General features: G+C 40.5%; 1 protein-coding gene across 4 annotated transcripts in view; it reads right to left on the reverse strand.

Moving 5' to 3' along the window:
* Positions 1 to 20149, reverse strand: part of DMD (dystrophin) — a 1885017-nt gene that overhangs the window by 78777 nt on the left and 1786091 nt on the right. For all 4 annotated transcript variants that reach the window (XM_060234097.1, XM_060234096.1, XM_060234099.1 and 1 more), the window contains 2 exons: positions 2607 to 2808; positions 72 to 157 (listed from right to left, as the gene is read on the reverse strand). In XM_060234097.1, coding sequence (XP_060090080.1) covers positions 72 to 157; positions 2607 to 2808 — 288 coding nt within the window. The remainder of the gene's footprint in view (positions 1 to 71; positions 158 to 2606; positions 2809 to 20149) is intronic.

The following is a 20149-nucleotide window of genomic DNA, read 5'->3' on the forward strand; positions in this document are numbered from 1 at the left end:
CTAAATTCTGTATTCATGTAGTAAATAGCAGGAAAAAATTAAAACTGAAAAATATAAAAATAATTACTTACATCTGTACTTATCTTCCAAATGTGCTTTACACAGAGAAATTACACCAGTTTTGAAAGACAAGACTCGGATCCTTCCTGTTCGACCCCTATTGATATCAATCACAAAATGGTTGGAGAGGGTTACAATCAATATACAATTCATATTCACTGATTTTAACTGAAACAAAATAACTTCACAGTTCCAAAAAGCACAAAATAAAGAGACAGGAATTCTCCCCCACTAAAACATAATCCAAGAACCTAACACTTATGAGATATCTAGGAAGTAGGTAACACTAAAATTCTACAATATGATAGTGCTAGAATATGGTATAAACAAAGCTTTAGAACTTTAATTATATTACAAATTTTGTAGTTAAAGCATTTTAATGACAAGAAATGTTTTTTTCTATACATGTAATTGATTTGTGTCTCCCAAAGTTTAATGCAGGTTCTAGAAGTCTGCATCATACAAAAGCTACCTTTCTGGTATTGTTAATTATATTTTGTGAATTACAGTAATTTCTTCTAAAGATCTACTATGTTGTTTATTCAGTTTCAAATAGAGATTTTCAAGTATGTTATGAACAGGAATGGGTACAAACTGAACCCAAAAGCAAAATTCATCATGAATTCATCACAACCCTGTTCTTGGTTTGTGAACTGAAGTTTGGATAGGTCTACCATCACAAACTTCCACAAACTTTTTTTAGGTGAAGAGTGGAACTTATTTAAACAGTGGAAATGTAAGAAATCAAAAGCTGTCTTGTTACCAATCACCAGTTGAAGTGAGAACAGTGTGTCAAACAGCAGATCTTTGTTTACTGATGTAGATTTAATATTGTCGCCATTCTGATTATTTCCTTTCATTAACAGTGGTATGTGTGTATATATATATTTGAGTGAACTTTTAAAGCAGTTAGGGGTGGTTCATGGGTAGAGCAGAAAGTAGTAGTTTAAAGGGCTGTTTTGTGCTCCCCTCTGCTCAGCTGCTTTGGAGTTTTCATGTGCACTCCTTAAAGTTTAAAGGGAGTGCACAAGACAGCCTGAAACAGTTGAGGAGTGGGGAGCAGACTAATCCCTGACACTCAGCTGTTTTTTAAAAATTTTTTTGCAAACCCTGTTTAAATGGACATGAATGAACCTTTGGGTTCTATTCAATTCATAGTTTGTTTTGTGGTTTGGCCACAAGCCACCAGTGGTACAAAACAAAATTTTCCACTTCATGCTCATTCCTATTTATGAAATGCAACCGCTGTGAGTCACTGAGACTAGTGCACAATGTTATCATCTGGAAGAGGGAACATTTTTATATAAAATTGTTATACAAACTCCTGTGGCTCATCATCACCTTTTTTGCTTTATAGCGATTATCATCTAGCAGGTAATATCCAAAGCTGGAGGTTTGTTTTTTTCCAGTTAAGAGCAGGGTTGCCAGGCCCCCACTCTAGGAATCTCTGGAAACAATATGGTTTTATCATAGAGTTTCTGGTGATTTCTAGAGAGGTGTGATGCCACTTCCAGTTAGGGTTGCCAACCTTCAGATGGTGGCTTTAGATCTCCTGCTATTACAACTGATCTCCAGGAGCCTGAGATCAATTCACTTGTAGAAAATGTCCCCTTTGGATGGTGGACTCTATGGCATTATATCTGATAGAAGTCCTTTCCCACTCCAAACTTCCCTTCTCAAACCCCATGCCCAAATCTCCAAGTATTTCCAAACCTGGAACTGGCAACCCCACTTTTAGTTCTTCCATGGAAACGGTATCATTTTGCTACTGACAGCCACCTGCCAGGTCCACTCCCTCCAAGTCTATGCTTGGCCATGCCTAATATTCCTAACTAAGATAAATTATTAGCCCAAAATATTCCAAAACACTGCTAACAGAATGCAGTAGGATTGAGGCTGATTACGACAAGAAACAAATCTTCTGCTGTATTTTGTAACTCTGGGAGAAGATACCACTACAGACATCAGAAATTCCCTATCCATATTTTAATTGGGTGTAATTATCTTGATTAAAACTTGATGAAACATTCTTGGGGCCTGGGAATAATCCAGAGCTATATACCATGTATTTGAGTATTTTTTCTCCTTTGATTAAACTAAAATCAGTTATTCATATTTTATTTCCCCAGCTATCTATGAGAAGCAGTTTCTCATGCAAAACAGGCAAGTGATAAATCACATGGTAAATCCATTTGCTGGAGAGTGATAGCCTAAATCAGGGCAACACATACATACAAGAAATGGTATAAGTGCCTACCAGAGTAAATATTTAACAAATGAGACAGAACTTCAGAAAATCGCTCCAGTTACATAGGCCATTCTATTTAAAACTGTGCCATTTTACCCCTTAACATTTCATAACACTAAGAACCAGGGCCTGAAGCCTAACCAAGGGCTCCATTGATTCAGCTAAGTGCAGCCTTTAGGCCATTAGCTGTATTAAACTTGCACTTTGACCACCAGCTTGCCAGCTCTGAGCCATTCATTGTACAGCAAGGACAAAAGCTCATTGTAATTGACTATCACTGAAGTCTACCCACACATACGTGTCATAAACATTCAAAAGCCAGTTGAGGCACATATCTACGCAGAGAGGGACGTTGACCAGGTTATTGTGCTCTTGTTCCAGTCGATCATAAATGGTAGTCAAGCAGTTAATAATTTGCAGTATATCCATCGGCTGGTCATTCTGTTTGAGGTTGTGCTGGTCCAAGGCATCACATGCGGCAGACAGACTCAGAAGGTCCACTGTATGAATAATAAAAGTAACAGTACTAATCAGAAGCATCATCAATGTATGGCAAATCAGGAAACAGCTGAAAGAGTGGCATATTTGCTTGAGCAAATTTCATTTTTATTATTTCCTATTGTTTAATGTAGACAAAATTTAATTTGGTGACATAAAATGTCATTATTGTGACATTTATATGTCCAACTACAGTGTACTTATCAGCTGCATTTCCCAGGATTATGTAAGGCTGCTTTCTCTAATACCTATTTATTTATCAAATTGGAAATGCAGTACAATACTTTTAACATGGTGCTTAAGGCTGAGTTTTCAGCTCTACTGAGACAATGAATCAATGGTAATTAAATAAACCCCTCGAGGATTGGGTGGCAGTCTAATTATATATGCACCTACAGATAACCAGGGGCCATTCTCTTTTGGAAAAGCTTTTATAACAATAAGACAGTGCCTTTAAAGTGTCTAATGGTTTTGTTTTTAAACTTCATGAGATAGCAGTAATTCATCCATTAATGAAGTAGAAAGTGTGATAAGATGTTTCACTTTACAGAATTATTGAATTCTCATAAGGCACATGTATTCTGGGAGTCTTCTGTACTCCTGTACAGAACATGTACTGTAAACTATTATACAATTTGATTTACTTGGCCAGTTTGAAATCAATGCAAGATAGGTGTATGCATTATTCAGCAGTGGAAAAACATTATTTCAGCCACTTTTCTGGACATAGAGGTTAGGATGTCTTTAACTTGCTTTCTCCCTGAACATTTGAAAGGTCCCAGATAGCTACAAATCTATGTTTTTTATAAGTAAGTAAATCTCATCATCGGCTGAATTGATTTGATAAAATCAATTGAAATAATTTACAGTAATATATTTGCACATATAGACTAGTTCACTGTGACAAAACATTTTTAGGCTCTGAACAACAATGGCCAACATCCAGACAATCCAACAACAAATATTTACTATCACTTCATATTCTATACCTCTACTTCCTGAACTGTTGCTACTTAACCACTGGGGAGATACTACTACTAACATTCCTTTAATACATAAAGACCTCATTGCTATTCTTTGTTCTGTTGCTAAAGCAGTCCTGGTCCGTTGTTGGAAAGCTGATAGTATTCCCTCTATTACAGAATGGTTATCTAAAGCATGTGACTTTTGCTTGATGGGTAAAATAACCTCAATTACTTGTGAAAAGTAGTCTGGTACCTTTGATTCTAACTTTGAATCTCTATGGTTCCCCTTTCTCAACTGTATCTCCAGCTTATCTGACACTCCTTGGCTATCTACCATTGCAAAATCTCTCCTTATCTGATTCTATCCCTCTCCTTCAACTTTCTTCTCCCTCCTGTTCTTTTCCTTCTTTCATATTTTTGGGTTGTATACTGCATCTCTAAGACCAGGGCTTTTTTTGAGCTGGAACTCACCAGAACGCTGTTCCAGCTGGCGTGGGCAGCATTCCAGCTGCCTTAGCTAGCGTTCTGGCTCAGGCCCAGCAGCTTCCCTGGATACTGGCTGGCTGGCCAGGGGCTAGGAGCCCAGCCGCACCTGTGTGGCATCTTCTGGGCTCTCTGCTGGCCGGCCGAGGTTCAGGAACCCAACTGCGCCTTCGCGGCCTCTTCAGGGCTCCCCGCTGGCCAGCAGGGGTCTGGGAGCCCAGCCGCACCTGTGCAGTATCTTCTGGGATCCCTGCTGGCTGGAAGGGGTCCGGGAGCTCAGTCACACCTGAGCAGCGTCTTCTGGGCTCCCCGCTGGCCAGCCAATGACCGGGAGCCCAGCCGCACATGTGTGGCCTCTTCAGGACTCCCCGCTGGTTGGTTAGCATCGGGGGGCCCAACCATGCTTCCGCAGTGTTCTCCCCAGGTCTGGCTAGCTGGGACGCTTTTGCAGCCCAGCAGCAGCAGGATTGTTGCTGGCCGGAGTTCCCCTCTGTGGAAGACTCAGCATTGCACTTCAGGTACGTTTGCTCACTCCCATCCCCTTTATTTCCATTTCTTTTCCCTCTTTCTTTCTTTTCATTTCTTCCTCTATCTCTCTTTTCATCTTTCTTTCTCTTTCTTTCCTTTCAATTTCTTTCTCTTTGGCTAAGCAAAAAGCTCTACTAATAGATCCTCATTTTAGAGTTAAAAGATCTCTCTTCTTCCTTCCTTCTCTCAAACATATGACATTCATGTCTTACAGCTCTCAGACATCTGATGTTTTCTTTATGTGGCTGTTATATTAAGCAAAATTTCTTTCTTTCTTCCTTTCTTCCTTCCTTCCTTCCTTCCTTCCTTCCTTCCTTCCTTCCTTCCTTCCTTCCTTCCTTCCTTCCTTCCTTCCTTCCTTCCTTCCTTCCTTCCTTCCTTCCTTCCTTCCATGACATTCATGTTTTACAGCATGAGAGTCCAAGGGACTCTCAAGAGTCTTCTCCAGCACCACATCTCAAAAGCATCTATTCTTCTTATATTAAGCAAATTTGGCCACCCCTTTGCTAAGGGTTCTTTTGGGCAACAGCCAGTGTTCCCTCTAAGCTGAGTTAGTGTGAGCTAACTCACTGATTTTTAGCCTCCAGCTCACTGATTTATCTCAGGAAGGATGACCCCAGAGCACAATAATTTATGCAGCAGCTCACAACTTTACTGCCAGTAACTCACAAAGTAGAATTTTTGTTCACAAGACTCTGCAGCTTAGAGGGAGCACTGGTCACAGCCAGTGCCTTCCAAGTGATTGCTAAGATGTCAGCCCAGATGCTGCATCACCCAAGATGGACAGGCCACAGCTGAAAAACCAGACAAAATGTGATCCACTGGAGAAGGAAATGGCAAACCACTCCAGTATCCTTGCCAAGAAAACCCCATGGACAGTAACAAAAGGCTAAAAGATATGATACTGGAAGATGAGCTCCTCAGGTCAGAAGGTGCCCAATATGCTACTGGGGAAGAGTGGAGGGCAAGCCCAAGTAACCACAGAAAGAGTGAAGCGGCTGGGCCAAAGCCGAAAGGACGCTCAGTTGTGAATGTGTCTGATGGTGAAAGAACAGTCCAATGCTGCAAAGAACAATACTGCTTTGGAACATGGAATGTAAGATCTATGAAGCAAGGTAAACTGGATGTAGTCAAACAAGAGATGGCAAGATTGAACATCGACATCTTGGGAATCAGTGAACTAAAATGGATGGGAATGGGTGAATTTAACTCAGAGGATCAGTACATCTATTATTGTAGGCAAGAGTCCAGTAGAAGAAATGATGTGGCCTTTAAAGTTAACAAAAGAGTGAGGAAGACAGTAATGGGATAAAATCTCAAAAATGATAGAATGATCTCGGGCCATATACAAGGCAAACCATTCAATAGCACAGTGATCCAAGTCTATGCCCCAACCACTGATGCATAAGAGGCTGAAGTGGACCAGTTCTATGAAGATCTACAACACCTTCTAGAATTAACACCAAAAATTAACACTCATCATAGGGGACTGGAATGCCAAAGTAGGAAGTAAAAAAGTAACCGGAACAACTGACAAGTTTGGCCTTGGAGAACAAAATGAAGCCAGGCAAAGGCTAATAGCGTTTTGTCAAGAGAACAAGCTGGTCATAGTGAACACCCTCTTCCAACAACCTAAAAGGCAACTCTACACATAGACATTACCTGATGGCAACACAGAAATCAGATTGATTATATACTCTGCAGTCAAAGATGGAGAAGCTCCTTACAGTCAGCAAAAACAAGACCTGGAGCTGACTGTGGCTCATATCATGAGCTACTCATTACAAAATTCAGGCTTAAACTGAAGAAAACTGGGGAAGCCATTAGGCCATTCAGGTTTGACCTTGATCACATCCCTTATGAATATACAGTGGAGGTAAAGAATAGGTTTAAGGAGCTAGAGTTGATAGACACAGTGCCGGAAGAACTATGGATGGAGGTTTGTGACATTGTACAGAAGGCAGCAATCAGTACCATCCCAAAGGAAAAGAAACACAAGAAAGCAAAGTGGCTGTCTAATGAGGTTTTACAAATAGCTAAGGAAAAAAGGAAAGCGAAAGGCAAAGGTGAAAAGGAAAAATTCTCCCAACTGAATGCAAATTTTCAGAGAACAGCAAGGAGAGATAAGGAGGCCTTACTGAAAGAACAATGCAAAGCAATAGGGGAAAATTAGAATGGAAAGGACAAGAGATCTCTTCAAGAAAATTGGATAAATCAAGGAAACGTTTCGTGCAAAGATGGCCATGATAAAGGACATAAATGGTAGGGGACTAACAGAAGAAGAAGAGATCAGGAAGAGGTGGCAAGAATACACAGAAGAATTATACAAGAAGGATCTCAATGTCCTTGACAACCATGAAAGTGAAATCGCTGACCTTGAGCCAGACATCCTGGAGTGTGAAGTCAAATGGGCCTTAGAAAGCATTACTATCAACAAAGCAAGCAGAGATGACGGTATCCCAGTTGAGCTATTCAAAGTCCTAAAAGACGATGCTGTTAAAGTGATGCACACATTATGTCAACAAATTTGGAAAACTCAACAGTGGCCACAGGATTGGAAAAGGTCAGTTTATCCATACCATACCAAACCTTTAATGGCATAATAGATTCAGATAAAAATACACAGAATATAAAAATTTAAACATTGGAGATAAAATCAAAATAAAACCGAGCTTACAGATACATTCAAACATGGTCAGAATTAAATTTAAGGATGTCAGCCAGAAATTTTGCCACAGCCTCACTAACCACCCCCTCAGTATCACTCAATAAATAATAACAGGGTGGCAGAATAGACAAATCTGGAGAAAAAGAAAGCTTGCCAAATAAATCTTTACGGAGGTTATGGTAAAAAGAACAATCAAGCAATATATGCTGGATTGAGTCAGGGGTATTCGCTCCACAGGAGCAAAGTCTGTCGGCTAAAGGGACTCGCTGATATCTCCCTTGTAAAACTTTGGAGGGAAACGCGTTTAGTCTGGCCAACATAAATGCCCTGCGATGACTTGGAGTGGTTAGGTCTGATAGATAATTGGGCATTTTGCCACAAAAAGCATAAAGACCTAAGGAAGCTGGAGAGCAAGTATAAGGGAGAGTTGGCCGTAATTTCGTTTCCTCCAATTCCCACAGTCTCAGTTTAATACATCTGAAGATATATGACTCTTCAGAGGTAGAAAAATCATCTACCTCTAACCCCAATTGATTGAGTTTAGACAGAAGCACTGCTGTCCAGGACGAAATATATGGGTCTCTTTTCATACAATCAAGAAGGCTGTTGGGATCTGTTCTAAAATGAATTTTGAGCCAGAATTTAAACACTGCAATCCAGGCTTTTGTCTCCACCAAAGACTGACCCACTTCAGAGCAGAGAGCAAAGTAGGACACACATTTTGGCAAACCAAGAATTTGTCTAAAGAATGAGGCTTGAATGCCCTCCACTTTCCTGGTAAAAGCTGAGATCCATATAGGGATACCATAGAGGATTTGGGCAAGCGTTTTGGCTTTGAATACTTTAATAGCTGCTGGAACTAATTGGTTGCCCCTTGCAAAGAAAAACTGTTTAATTTGAGCAGCTGAACACTTAGCCAAGTTGATGGTGTTGTTACGATGTGAAACCCAGCTTAACTTGTGGTTAAAAGTGATCCCCAAGTATTTAAAAATTTTTGTTTGCTCGATTGTTGAATTGCCAATAAACCATCTCTGTGGGCCCCAGCAATTTGAAAAGACAACTACTTTAGATTTGGTATAATTGATAGTAAGTGAATTACAATTACAGTAGTCATAAAAGGCGTTCAAATACCTTTGCAGGCCCACTCTTGTACAAGAGAGGATGGTAGTGTCATCGGCATAAAGTAATAAGGGGACCGCTCGGCCTGCAAGTTTTGGCGGATGACCATTGATAGGGGTCAAAAATTGTGCCAGGTCAGTTAAAAATAAATTAAAAAGATGTGGGGCCAGCACACAACCTTGTTTTACCCCCTTTAACACTGGGATTTTACTAGTCAAGTCACCGCTAGAAGAAAATTTCACTTGGCAAAAGGTATTAGAATGAAGTTTCCTCAAGAGAAACAGCAAACGAGGGTCCATTCCCAGGTAACCTAGCTTGATCCATAGTTGGGCTCTATCTATTGAATCAAAAGCACCCTTCAAATCGATGAAGGCAGCATATAAGGTCAGTTTATATTCCAATCCCAAAGAAGGGTAATGCCAAAGAATGTTCAAACTATCACACCATTGCACTCATTTCACATGCCAGCAAGGTCATGTTAAATATCCTACAAGCTAAGCTTCAGCAGTATGTCTATCGGGAACTACCAGAAGTTCAAGCTGGGTTTCAGAGAGATTGAGGAACTAGAAATCAAATTGCCAAGATTCGCTGGATTAGGAGAAAGCACAGGAGTATCAGAAAAAATGTCTATTTCTGTTTCATTGACTATGCTAAAGCCTTTGTGTGGATCACAACAAATTGTGGCAAGTCCTTAAAGAGATGGGAGTACCAGCCCAGCTCACATGTCTCCTGAGAAACCTGTATAAGGCTCAAGAAGCAACTGTCAGAACGGAATATGGAACAACTGATTGGTTTAGAATAGGAAAAGGAGTTTGACAAGGATTTATATTGTCACCCTGCTTATTTAATTTATATGCAGAGTACATTATGCGGAATGCTGGCCTGGATGAAGCAGAAGCCGCAATTAAGATTGCTGGGGAAAACATCAACAACCTCAGATATGCAGATGATACCACTCTAATGGCAGAAAGTGAGAGGACCTAAAGAACCTCTTATTGTGGGTGAAAGAGGAGAGTGCAAGAGTAGGTTGAAACTCAACATCAGAAAAACTAAGATCATGACATCTGGCCCCATCACACCTCGACAAATAGAAAAGGAAGACATGGAAGTAGTGACAGACTTCACATTTCTGTGATCCAAGATCACTGCAGATGGTGACTGTAGCCATGAAATTAAAAGATGTTTGATCCTTGGGAGGACAGCTATGGCGAACCTGGGCAGTATAATAAAAAGTAGAGATATCACCCTGACAACAAAAGTCCGTATAGTCAAAGCGATGGTATTTTCAGTAGTAATGTATGAGTGTGAGAGCTGGACCATAAGAAAGGCCGAGCGCAGAAGAATAGATTTTTTTACAAACATATTTTAATTAACATATAATTCAAAATCACAAATATATTTATAATACAATATATCTAGGAGGCTTAAGGAAATGTACTTTTTGAGCATTAGTATATAATCAAAATATCTTAAACAAATATCATATTACTTAGTTCAGTAAAGATGTAATACATCTATAATATTTGGTATCTGTCTGTACATGTAAATGTTCTAATATCGGTAACCAAATTGCTATAAAATCAGATTGATTTTCCATATTCCATGATTGTTCAATTTAGCCATGACATATATATTCCAAATGGTTTTATACCAGAGGTTGATTGTTAATGTTTTTTTCATTTTTCCAATTACTCACTATTACTGATCTAGCTGCAAATATAAGTAACATTATACATTTTTGAATAACATTAAACGCTTTAACTTCATTTCTGAGATTCAATAATAGTGATTCAGGTGATAAATTTATTTTTTGTCCTTTCACTAAATGAATTTCTTTTATTACTGTGTGCCAAAAAGGCTGAATTTTTGAGCATTCTAGCTAATAGTGTATATATGACCCTATGTTGTTACATTTTCTCCAGCAGTAGGGTTGAGCCTCTTTATTTAAATATACCAAATTCTTGGGAGTCATATACCAAAAAGTTAAAATTTTAAATGCTTGTAAGTGTAGAGAAATAATTGAAGTTGTATGTTTCATATTATGCCATATTCTCTCCCAATTTTCTAATGTAAGTGATGTTGTACATATTTTCCCATTTTGCTTGATATGTAAGACCTGAGTCCTTTGCAAGATTGTCCAATATTTGATAGATCTTAGAAATATTTCTTTGTCTATTTTCATCAACTAAATTAATCAGTATTTCAAAACTTGTTAATTGTTGTTTCATTATTTCTGGTAATTTTATTTTCTTACACATATTTTGTATTTGAAAATACTGGTACCAGGATACAGCTTTCCCTAATTCGTTTTCTAACTGTATTTTTTCTATCATTTGATTCTTGTGTATTAAATCTCTTAACGTGTTTATATTGGATTTTCTCCAAGTTTTATATTAATTCCTGTCTAGTCCAGGAGCATATCATTCCTGTACTAAAAAAACAGAAAATTGGAATATTTCTGGTAAAAGTTTTTTTTTCTATATGAATCCCATATTTTTAGTGTAGTAAATAAAAAGTCATTTTCTTGGATATTTTTGGCCTATCATTTCTATTTTGCCATATTACTTCCTTTATCTCGTAAGATGCTGTGAATTCGTTGAGTCCTAAAACCCAATCTGTTAGATTAAATGATTTTAACATAATCAATATTCTCGTTATGTGGGCTATGTAGTAATTATATATATTTGGGAACTGGAATCCTCCTAAGTCGGATTGCCTATATAATGTAGTAGCCTTAATTCTATTTTTTTATTGTTCCACGAAAAATTCAAGAGCATATTTTGCCATTCTAAAATTTGAGATTTTTTGATAAAAATTTGTATTGTTCTAAATAAAAATAAAAACTTAGGCAAAAAAAAAGGATTTTATGAAATTGTATCGATCTATCCAATTAAATATTTGCTTATTCCATTTTTGAAGTTGTATTTAACTTCCTGCACTATTTTACGATTCAACTGAAATATATCTTTAAGATTAGCTGGTCTTTGTATTCTCAAGTATTTAAAGATAAGGTAGTCCAGCCTGTCGTTCACTTCCGAGTTCCTGTCCTGCATCTCGACCTGTGTTATTAGTGACAGGCTGCTTCGGCGGGCCGCTGCGCCGGCCCCCTGGGTCCCACAACGATGGGACCGATGCCACAGGGACGGGCTCGAAACACTCTATAAACCCTCAAAAGAACAGCAGTCTAGCTCGCTTCCCCCAAGCCCTGCCGCCATAAGCCTCAAGGGGGCTCATTTTGCGGCATCTCCCGGCGGGAGGGTGGCACCCACACGGGACACATATCAAATGAAAGAGGGGGCGCAGGGCTATCAGAAACAGCTGGCGGAGGAAGTCGGGAGACCACCCCACTGGGGGATCCACACCCTGAAAGTGATGAAGGTGGCGCAGATAGAGCCAACAGAGCAAACAGGAAAAAATAAATAGGCTGCATTATGCAGCACAGTCTCACTGGAATCTCACTGGAATCTGACTGGCTTCTCAGCGTGGAACCCGTTCTCTCTAGTCTTCTCACTTTGAAAAAAGTAAAAAAAGAGTTTTATTTAACTTTATTTCCCCCTTTCCCTCTCTATAAATAATCTTGGTGTTTCCGGCGGTGGTATTTGGGGGTATTTGGGGATGTCACAGGAAGTGATGTCGCTTCCTGTTTCCGGCGGTGGCATGACATCACTGGAAGTGACGTCACCGGAAGTGACGTCACTTCCTGTTTCCTGCAGGTGGTGTGGGGGAAATGATGTCACAGGAAGTGATGTCACTTCCTGTTTCCGGCAGGTGGCGCGGGGGAAATGATGTCACAGGAAGTGATGCCACTTCCTGTTTCCGGCGGTGGCATGACATCACCAGAAGTGACGTCACTGGAAGTGATGTCACTTCCTGTTTCCGGCAGGTGGCGCGGGGAAAATGATGTCACTTCCTGTTTCCGGCAGGTGGTGCGGGGGGGAATGATGTCACCGGAAGTGATGTCACTTCCTGTTTCCGGCGGTGGCATGACATTGTCGGAAGTGACGTCACCGGAAGTGATGTCACTTCCTGTTTCCGGCAGGTGGCGCGGGGGAAATGATGCCACTTCCTGTTTCCGGCAGGTGGTGCGGGGGAAACAATGTCACAGGAAGTGATGTCGCTTCCTGTTTCCGGCGGTGGCATGACATCACCGGAAGTGCCGTCACCGGAAGTGATGTCACTTCCTGTTTCCGGCAGGTGGCGCGGGGAAAATGATGTCACAGGAAGTGATGTCACTTCCTGTTTCCGGCAGGTGGGGGGGGGAATGATGTCACAGGAAATGATGTCGCTTCCTGTTTCCGGCGGTGGCATGACATCACCGGAAGTGACGTCACCGGAAGTGACGTCACTTCCTGTTTCCTTCTCCCCTCAAGGTGTCCCTGGCTGGCCTGCAGATATTATGGCCACCCTATCTCAGAGTCAGTCCTTGACTCACTGTAGCAAGCGATATCACTTGAGAAACTACTTCTTTCCCAACTGCGAGGAAGAGCCCCGCTCTTGCTAATGGGAAAATCTCCACTCCTCTCCCAAGGCAATAAGACCCAGGTTGGCTTCAACATGCCTCCTATTTCCTTCTCTAGTCATGTCTCCTATTTCTCTCTTTTTGCCAGCTGTGTGGGAGCTGCCTCTTTGGGATGAAAGTGAGGACAGGTGTCTCTGCTAACTTCATGCTTATCACAAAATCACACTCTCTTGAGGAGGCCCTCAGAAGGAGTGGCTCCTTGTTATCCCACCACCCAGGGTGAAGCATGGCCCAACACCTCTTGGGCAATACACATGCCCAAGCAAATGCTGATCACCACTTTGGGGTCAGGAAGCAACTTTCTCCAGGCCAGCAATCCTGGAGGGTTGTTTTGTGTGCAGGTTTTTTGCGCCATCTTCTGGGCATGGAGCAGGGGTAACTGGGGGTGTGGGGGAGGTATTTGTAGATTTCCTGTATTGTGGGGGTTGGGCTAGATGACACTGGAGGGCCCTTCCAACTCTATGATTCTAAGTCCAGGAGAGCAGAGGTGAACTCCAGACAGCATCTAGTCATCAAGGGTTCAAACAGCTGTTTGGAGCGGGCAAAAGGCCCATTGCCCCATGTTTTGCATATTCAAGGGTCTAGTTGCATGGCAACTAGGCTTGCCAGTCCCCAGGTCTGGGCTAGAGATCCCCCAGTTTTGCAAGCTCCTCCCTGCTGTCAGCCAGTCCTGCCCCAACAGCCAAGATGTGCCTTTAAATATCAGCAGGTTTAGAAGAAGCTTGAAAACTGTGTTTTGGAATGTGTGTACACCTTTAAATCTCAGCAGGAGGAAAGCTGCATAGTGGTGGGGGCACACAGGAAGAGCCATGTGGTTCTTCCCAGTGGAGTGTGGGAAGCCTGTGAGAAAGGAAAACAGTAGAGTCTGTTTGTTTTGCATTGTTTCAGAAACCATTTGTATAGTAAAATGGATAATAAAGAGTTAACTAGAACCTGGTTATGGGATGGAGGAAAACTCTACCCCTAGACTGCTCTATTCCTTTCATTTTCCTGTGTTAGCCTGAAGAAGTTTGTTGAAATACAGCAGATTGTTACGTTCAGCAACTTCTGTGAGTACATTGCTCACACAAAAGTGTGGGCTCACAAACTGTTTATTTTGGTTGCTTTGTGAGTGAGTGTGTGTGTCCCTTAATAAAGTTATGTTTGGAAATGCTTGGAAATGGTAATAGCAAGGGTCTTATGAGGGTATGACAAACTACACTTTCATTTAGTGGAAGTGCAGCTGCAGGGGAACCCTATGAAGGCAAAAAAAAAAAAAAAGAGGATGAGAAAATGAAGACTGTATTCAGGGGAACTGCACTGCTGTATTTTTATTTACTTGATATCCAGAAAGACAACCCTGTGCTGATTCCCAAGCCATGCACCCCTGGAATGTGATATTGCAATGTAACCCTAGAATATTAACATGACACAGCAATGCCCATTTGAATTGGAATGGTCTTTCTTGTGCATAAGGGAGAAAAATCCAGTTCCTTCTAGGCCCCAGGCAGGCTGGAATGATGTCAAGTCTGGTTCACAGGCTGAACAGACATAGTGGTCAATGCTGAACAGCTAAGAAGCATCCATCTTGCTGCTCCTGGAAATGAAGAATTCCAGGCCCAGAGAGGGACACATGGTGGGCAGAGCTGTAAAAGTTCATTCACTTCTTTTGGCAACCTTTTAAGTCCTGTTATCAAAACATAAAAAAATAAGGGTTACCAGGACTCCTGCAACACAAATAAATGACTTGTATATATGTGTTCTGTTATTCTTTAGGGCAAGACAGCAGAAACACAAAGGCTAAAGGTTAAGTGGCCATCTTGTTGTGAATGTGTGGTATACCTGTAAACCGCTCTCACATTTCTGTCAGGGAATCTGACTTTTAACAAAGTTTCTATTTTTCTTATTGCTAAAGGCTATCAAAGTCAACCAATCTCCTGAACACTTGATGGATGCCTATCCATGTTTGACATTAAGGGAGAAATCTATCACTTTTGGGGAGCTTCAAATAAATCAGTTTGGAAAAACAGGGCCAATAAAAAGTCATTTGGCTAGTGTAATTAAAATTCCTCTATTGGGGTATGGATTTATGACACAATGATCTCTGATTGGATATTCCACATATGACACTCTGATTTTCCATTGGTGTGACACTCTGCTTCCTCATTGGGTAGTTGAATTGCTTGATGTGACATAATTTACCCTAGAAAACAGGCAATCGCCCCTGTCAGGATTGAGGGGGGGGGAGAAGGAAAGAAGGAGATAGGGAATTCCTCCATCCTCTCCTTCCTCCATCCCTTCCTACTCTCACCCCCCCTTCTTCTCAAGAGAAATCTTCCTCCAGAGGCCTTGTGTTTCCTCTGACTGAGCCTACTCTGCAAGATCTAGGTATTGTATCACCTACCCCATCCATACTTATTCAGCTAACCACTGTATTCCTCTTGTATGCTTGAAATTGTTTGATTTGGATGTAACTATTTGAAAACCTATACCTATCATAAAATCCATTATTAACCAAAGGATTTTCAGTGGTCTATCTCCGTAAACATAGACAGAGATACTGGCTCACCTCACCTCTTGTAGACTCACCATTTTGAGCTAAGAAATATTAATATTCCCCAATAAAAAGTTAGTTGAGGTGTAACATACTTGGGTTTTTTTAAGGGAATGGGAAAGTCTCCATGCTCCACTCCCAAAGTCCCCAGATATTTCTTGAGCTGGACCTGGCAACCCTAATGGCAACCTATTTCTGTACATGTAGCCACCTGACTTGAGAACACAGTACAGACTGTGAATGTGAGGGTCAAAAAGGGAGCCAGTGGGCCATGGGTCCATTTGTATGTTCACTGACCATCTACATAGGTGTACATAAATTTCTAACTATGTATAGAATTCCATTACGTTCATGCAAGTGAATCATAAGTCATAGCCATTAGCTCCAACAATTACAAGTATTTTCTTTTTTTGTGTGTGCCTTCCTTTCCTATCCGAATCCAGGCCATTACTATGTATATAGTGCTATGCCTTCCTTTTCCTCTTTTGTTTCCACCTGAGTCCCCAAAATGGCTTACAACATTTATAAAATGCAACACATTCCATTTTTTAAAAAAATACATTTCAACTGAAACAATAATGTAATAAAATGAATAGAATCCCAGTACGTGATGTGGGTGGTGAGAAAGTAGAACAGATTGAAAACAGAACTTTAAAATACTGATAAAAAAAACCCCCAGAAAAACTCTAAACAAACAATAAATAACACTACTCATGGAAAACATTTACTTTTCACCTATTCTATTGAGTATCATATTAATTTTTTGTCCACAAAAAGGAGGAGAAAAACAGGAATATAGAATGCACAAGAGACTACTATTCTAGAAGTATCTTTTTCAGATACAATGTTTTCATGATAATGTAGTGTAGGGAAATGCAAGGTTCACTACATACTAGGTGTACACACATCTTATTGTGAGTACCTATCTATTTAACTGTGAATCAGCTGCAGCTTTCCAGCACATGTATATAAACAGCAATAAAGCTATCCATGAGATTTATTTGCAGTGTTTATACTCCGCCTGTCTTTCAAGTAGCTCAGGTTGCATTAGGTTAGGCTGTCACAAAAATAAGGGAAACAAGTCCACCTGTGAGCTCCACAGTTCTAGAAGGATGAACATATGAAGCTGCCTTATACTGAATCAGACCCTCGGTCCATCAAAGTCAGTATTGTCTACTCATACTGGCAGCGGCTCTCCAGGGTCTCAAGCTGAGGTTTTTCACACCTATTTGCCTGGACCCTTTTTAGTTGGAGATGCTGAGGATTGAACCTGGAGAACTTTCTGCTTACCAAGCAGATGCTCTACCACTGAGCCACCAATTTGAACCCAATTCCCAGGTGAGTAAGTCTAATACAACTATTAAATCAGGAGTGGTCAAACTTGCTTAACATAAGAGCCACACAAAATAAACATCAGATGCTTAAGAGCAGGAAGGAAGATAGATAGATAATGATATTGGATTTATATCCTGCCCTCCGCTCTGAATCTCAGAGTGGCTCACAATCTCCTTTACCTTCCTCCCCCACGACAAACATCCTGTGAGGTAGGTGGGGCTGAAAGAGCTCTCACAGAAGCTGCCCTTTCAAGGACAACTCTGCGAGAGCTATGGCTAACCCAAGGCCATTCCAGCAGCTGCAAGTTGAGGAGTGGGGAATCAAACCCAGTTCTCCCAGATAAGAATCCATGCACTTAACCACTACACCAAACTGGAAGGAAGGAATAGATGGAGGAGGGAGATGAAGGTGGAGATAAAGCAACTTTAACTTTAAAAGGATTCTCCAAACTGCTGACTGGCTTGGCTTGGAGAATGGATTGAAAGAGACAAATGTTTTGTCCAAGCCAGTTGATGGGGTGGTGGGGGCTTCAAGAGCCACACAATATGTGTGGAAGAGCCACAGAAAGAGCCACCCCTGATCTAAACAATTATTATTATTAATTTTAAATTTATGAATTGCCTCATCCCAGCCAATGCTAAACTCTAGGCGATGTACAACAAAGATACATATAAAATCAGTAAAATTGGTGAATTAAAAGCAGTTGCAACCCAATGGACATTCTTCATAATGTGCTGTAATTCTGCTTTTACATACTTTCCCTATATGGTTATATTATCCAAGAAGGAACAGTCTTTAGTTCTAATACGAAATAAAAAGAACTAATTTGAATAAATTTAATCCTAATTCGAGAGCACGTTATACTGTATTCAATTAGCTCAATCCAACCAGTTTCTCCTCTGCTGAAAAATGATGGGATTCCATTTAACCATCCAAAAAAGGCTATGTTGAGGGTCATGGGTAGGTAGAGACGTTGGGAAATTTCTTCAGGGTTTGGGGAGAGTAGGGAATTCAGAAGAGTATAATGCAGGGTTGCCAGACCCTGCTACAACCTTTTCTTCCCATCACTGCTCCTTGGGTAGCAGAAGAATTTTTTTTTTTAAATCACTAGCATCATGCACAGTATTTTATCACTTCTGAGGAAAATTCAGAAGTGATGTCATATCACTCCAGGAATTGCTGGAAATTCAGTGGGAGACCATTGTAAGAATTGCTGGTTCTTATATTCTATGGTTTTCTGAGATACCTAGAGAAATTAGACATCACATCTGGTTTTTCCTGGAAGTGACATCATATCATGCATGACACTGGCATATCTCCCATCCAGTGTTTCCTATAAGCTGAGTTAGTGTGAGCTAGCTATCAATTTTTTAGCCTCCCGCTCACATATTTTAGCCTCAGCTTAGGAAAAATGGCCCTAGAGCAAACTAATTTATGTGGTAGCTCACAACTTTAATGCCAGTAGCTCACAAAGTAGAATTTTTGCTCACAAGACTCCACAGCTTAGAGGAAACATCCCATTTCCCACTAGGTCCTAGCCATCAGCTAACAACCCTCATATAATGTCATTAAATCTCCTCCAAAATAGCCATTTTCTCTGGGGGAACTGATCTCTGTCATCTATCACCAGCTGTGATTGCAGTAGATCTCCAGGCTGCACCTGCAGATGGAAACTGTAAAAGGGACCTGCATATACAAAAACCATATGGCATGAGCACTGCAATAAGAGGAATTGGGTGATATTGAATCAAAAAGTTGCCTGGATGCAATACAATAGGTCTTAAAACTCCAGTTAGCAGAGATGACATTGCGGCTTAATCTCAGGTAAAACATGTATTCTATTTTATAGTATTCAGGATTCCAGAGAATTTTGTCCCTTTCTTCCTTACGCTATATTAAGTCAAGTTTAAAAGTGACCATGCTAAATGAATTTATTAGCAACAATGCTGTACAATTAAATCTGGTTTAAAATAGTGCTGTAAAAGAGAATTGGGGGGGAGGGGCAAATATAATGCCTTGAAAGAGTGAACTATGGTTAACTAGTCATCCCAAACAACTTCCTTTGAAGCAGGGATGAAGAATGTGCTTAGGTATTTAGCACAAGTGCTTGTAAAAACATCCTGAACTACAAAACATTCCCTTGAATAAACCTTTAAGTAAAGATAGACAGTGTCATAAAGTCCCCAAGATTGGTAGAAAGAGGAGTGGCATTAACACACACACACACACACCCAACAGAGTTTTCTTGAGAAGCATTTTTATAGACTGAAGAATTTTCACATGTTCACTTAGATGCAATAATCAGTGCATCCATGTTTTTTCTTCTATTTTTAAGCTGCCTGACACTGTCCACCTGGACATAAATAAATAGAAAGCACGAGCACCTTTGTTTCCCCCCCCCCCCTTCCCATAACCTCTGATGCTAGTAAGACAAGCACAGCTATGTTTGTTCCCCAGAACAAACAGGTAAACAACTGTGGTATTTAAATTGTCTCCAAAGTATATATGCACAAATAAGATTGCAGCACAATGGTTTATAAGAAAGACACTGTAAATATAGGAAAAGGCAAAGATAAATCTACGTATGTTTCAGCTGGTTCAATTTTTTTTTTTTAAATCTAATTTAGAGTAGAGCTTCAAACCCAGAAATTTGTCTCGTTTCAACAATTTTTATGTGGCTGTCAGGAAAAAAACAGATGCTGTAAGAAAAAACTACAGAATTGTCTGAAGCAACTTGGTTGGATCTTATGATGAGCGCAAGATATTCAGAGGAGCTAATCTTCTGCCACTTTCCCCTCCAACAGCAACACATTGATACTGGCAGCAGGATCTCCATGGACAAAATTTTTACGCTTCTCTTCTGTCTCCCTCTTCTGCCAGTAGACCTTCTACTGGAGCAAGAACTTCTGCATAAGGATGTGTGCTTGGTATAAACTGAGCCAAAAACCCCTTGATAAATACCTTATTGAAATTTATCAGGTATTTTCTCAGCTGATCACTGAGGGGCTAGTGATTTGACTATATGAAAATGGCTGCCCCCCCCCCCCAAATCCTTGAAATATTTGGGGGGGGGGGTTGGGTCACTGGATAACTGCAGTTACAGGGCATTTAAGAGGCTCACAGTCCCTTTAAATGCCTTCAGAGTCAACTCTCAGCTTGGAGAAGGCATTTAAAAGGACTGAAGTCCCTTAAA

This window comes from Heteronotia binoei, chromosome 3, assembly GCF_032191835.1.
Source record: "Heteronotia binoei isolate CCM8104 ecotype False Entrance Well chromosome 3, APGP_CSIRO_Hbin_v1, whole genome shotgun sequence".
Lineage (NCBI taxonomy): Eukaryota > Metazoa > Chordata > Lepidosauria > Squamata > Gekkonidae > Heteronotia > Heteronotia binoei.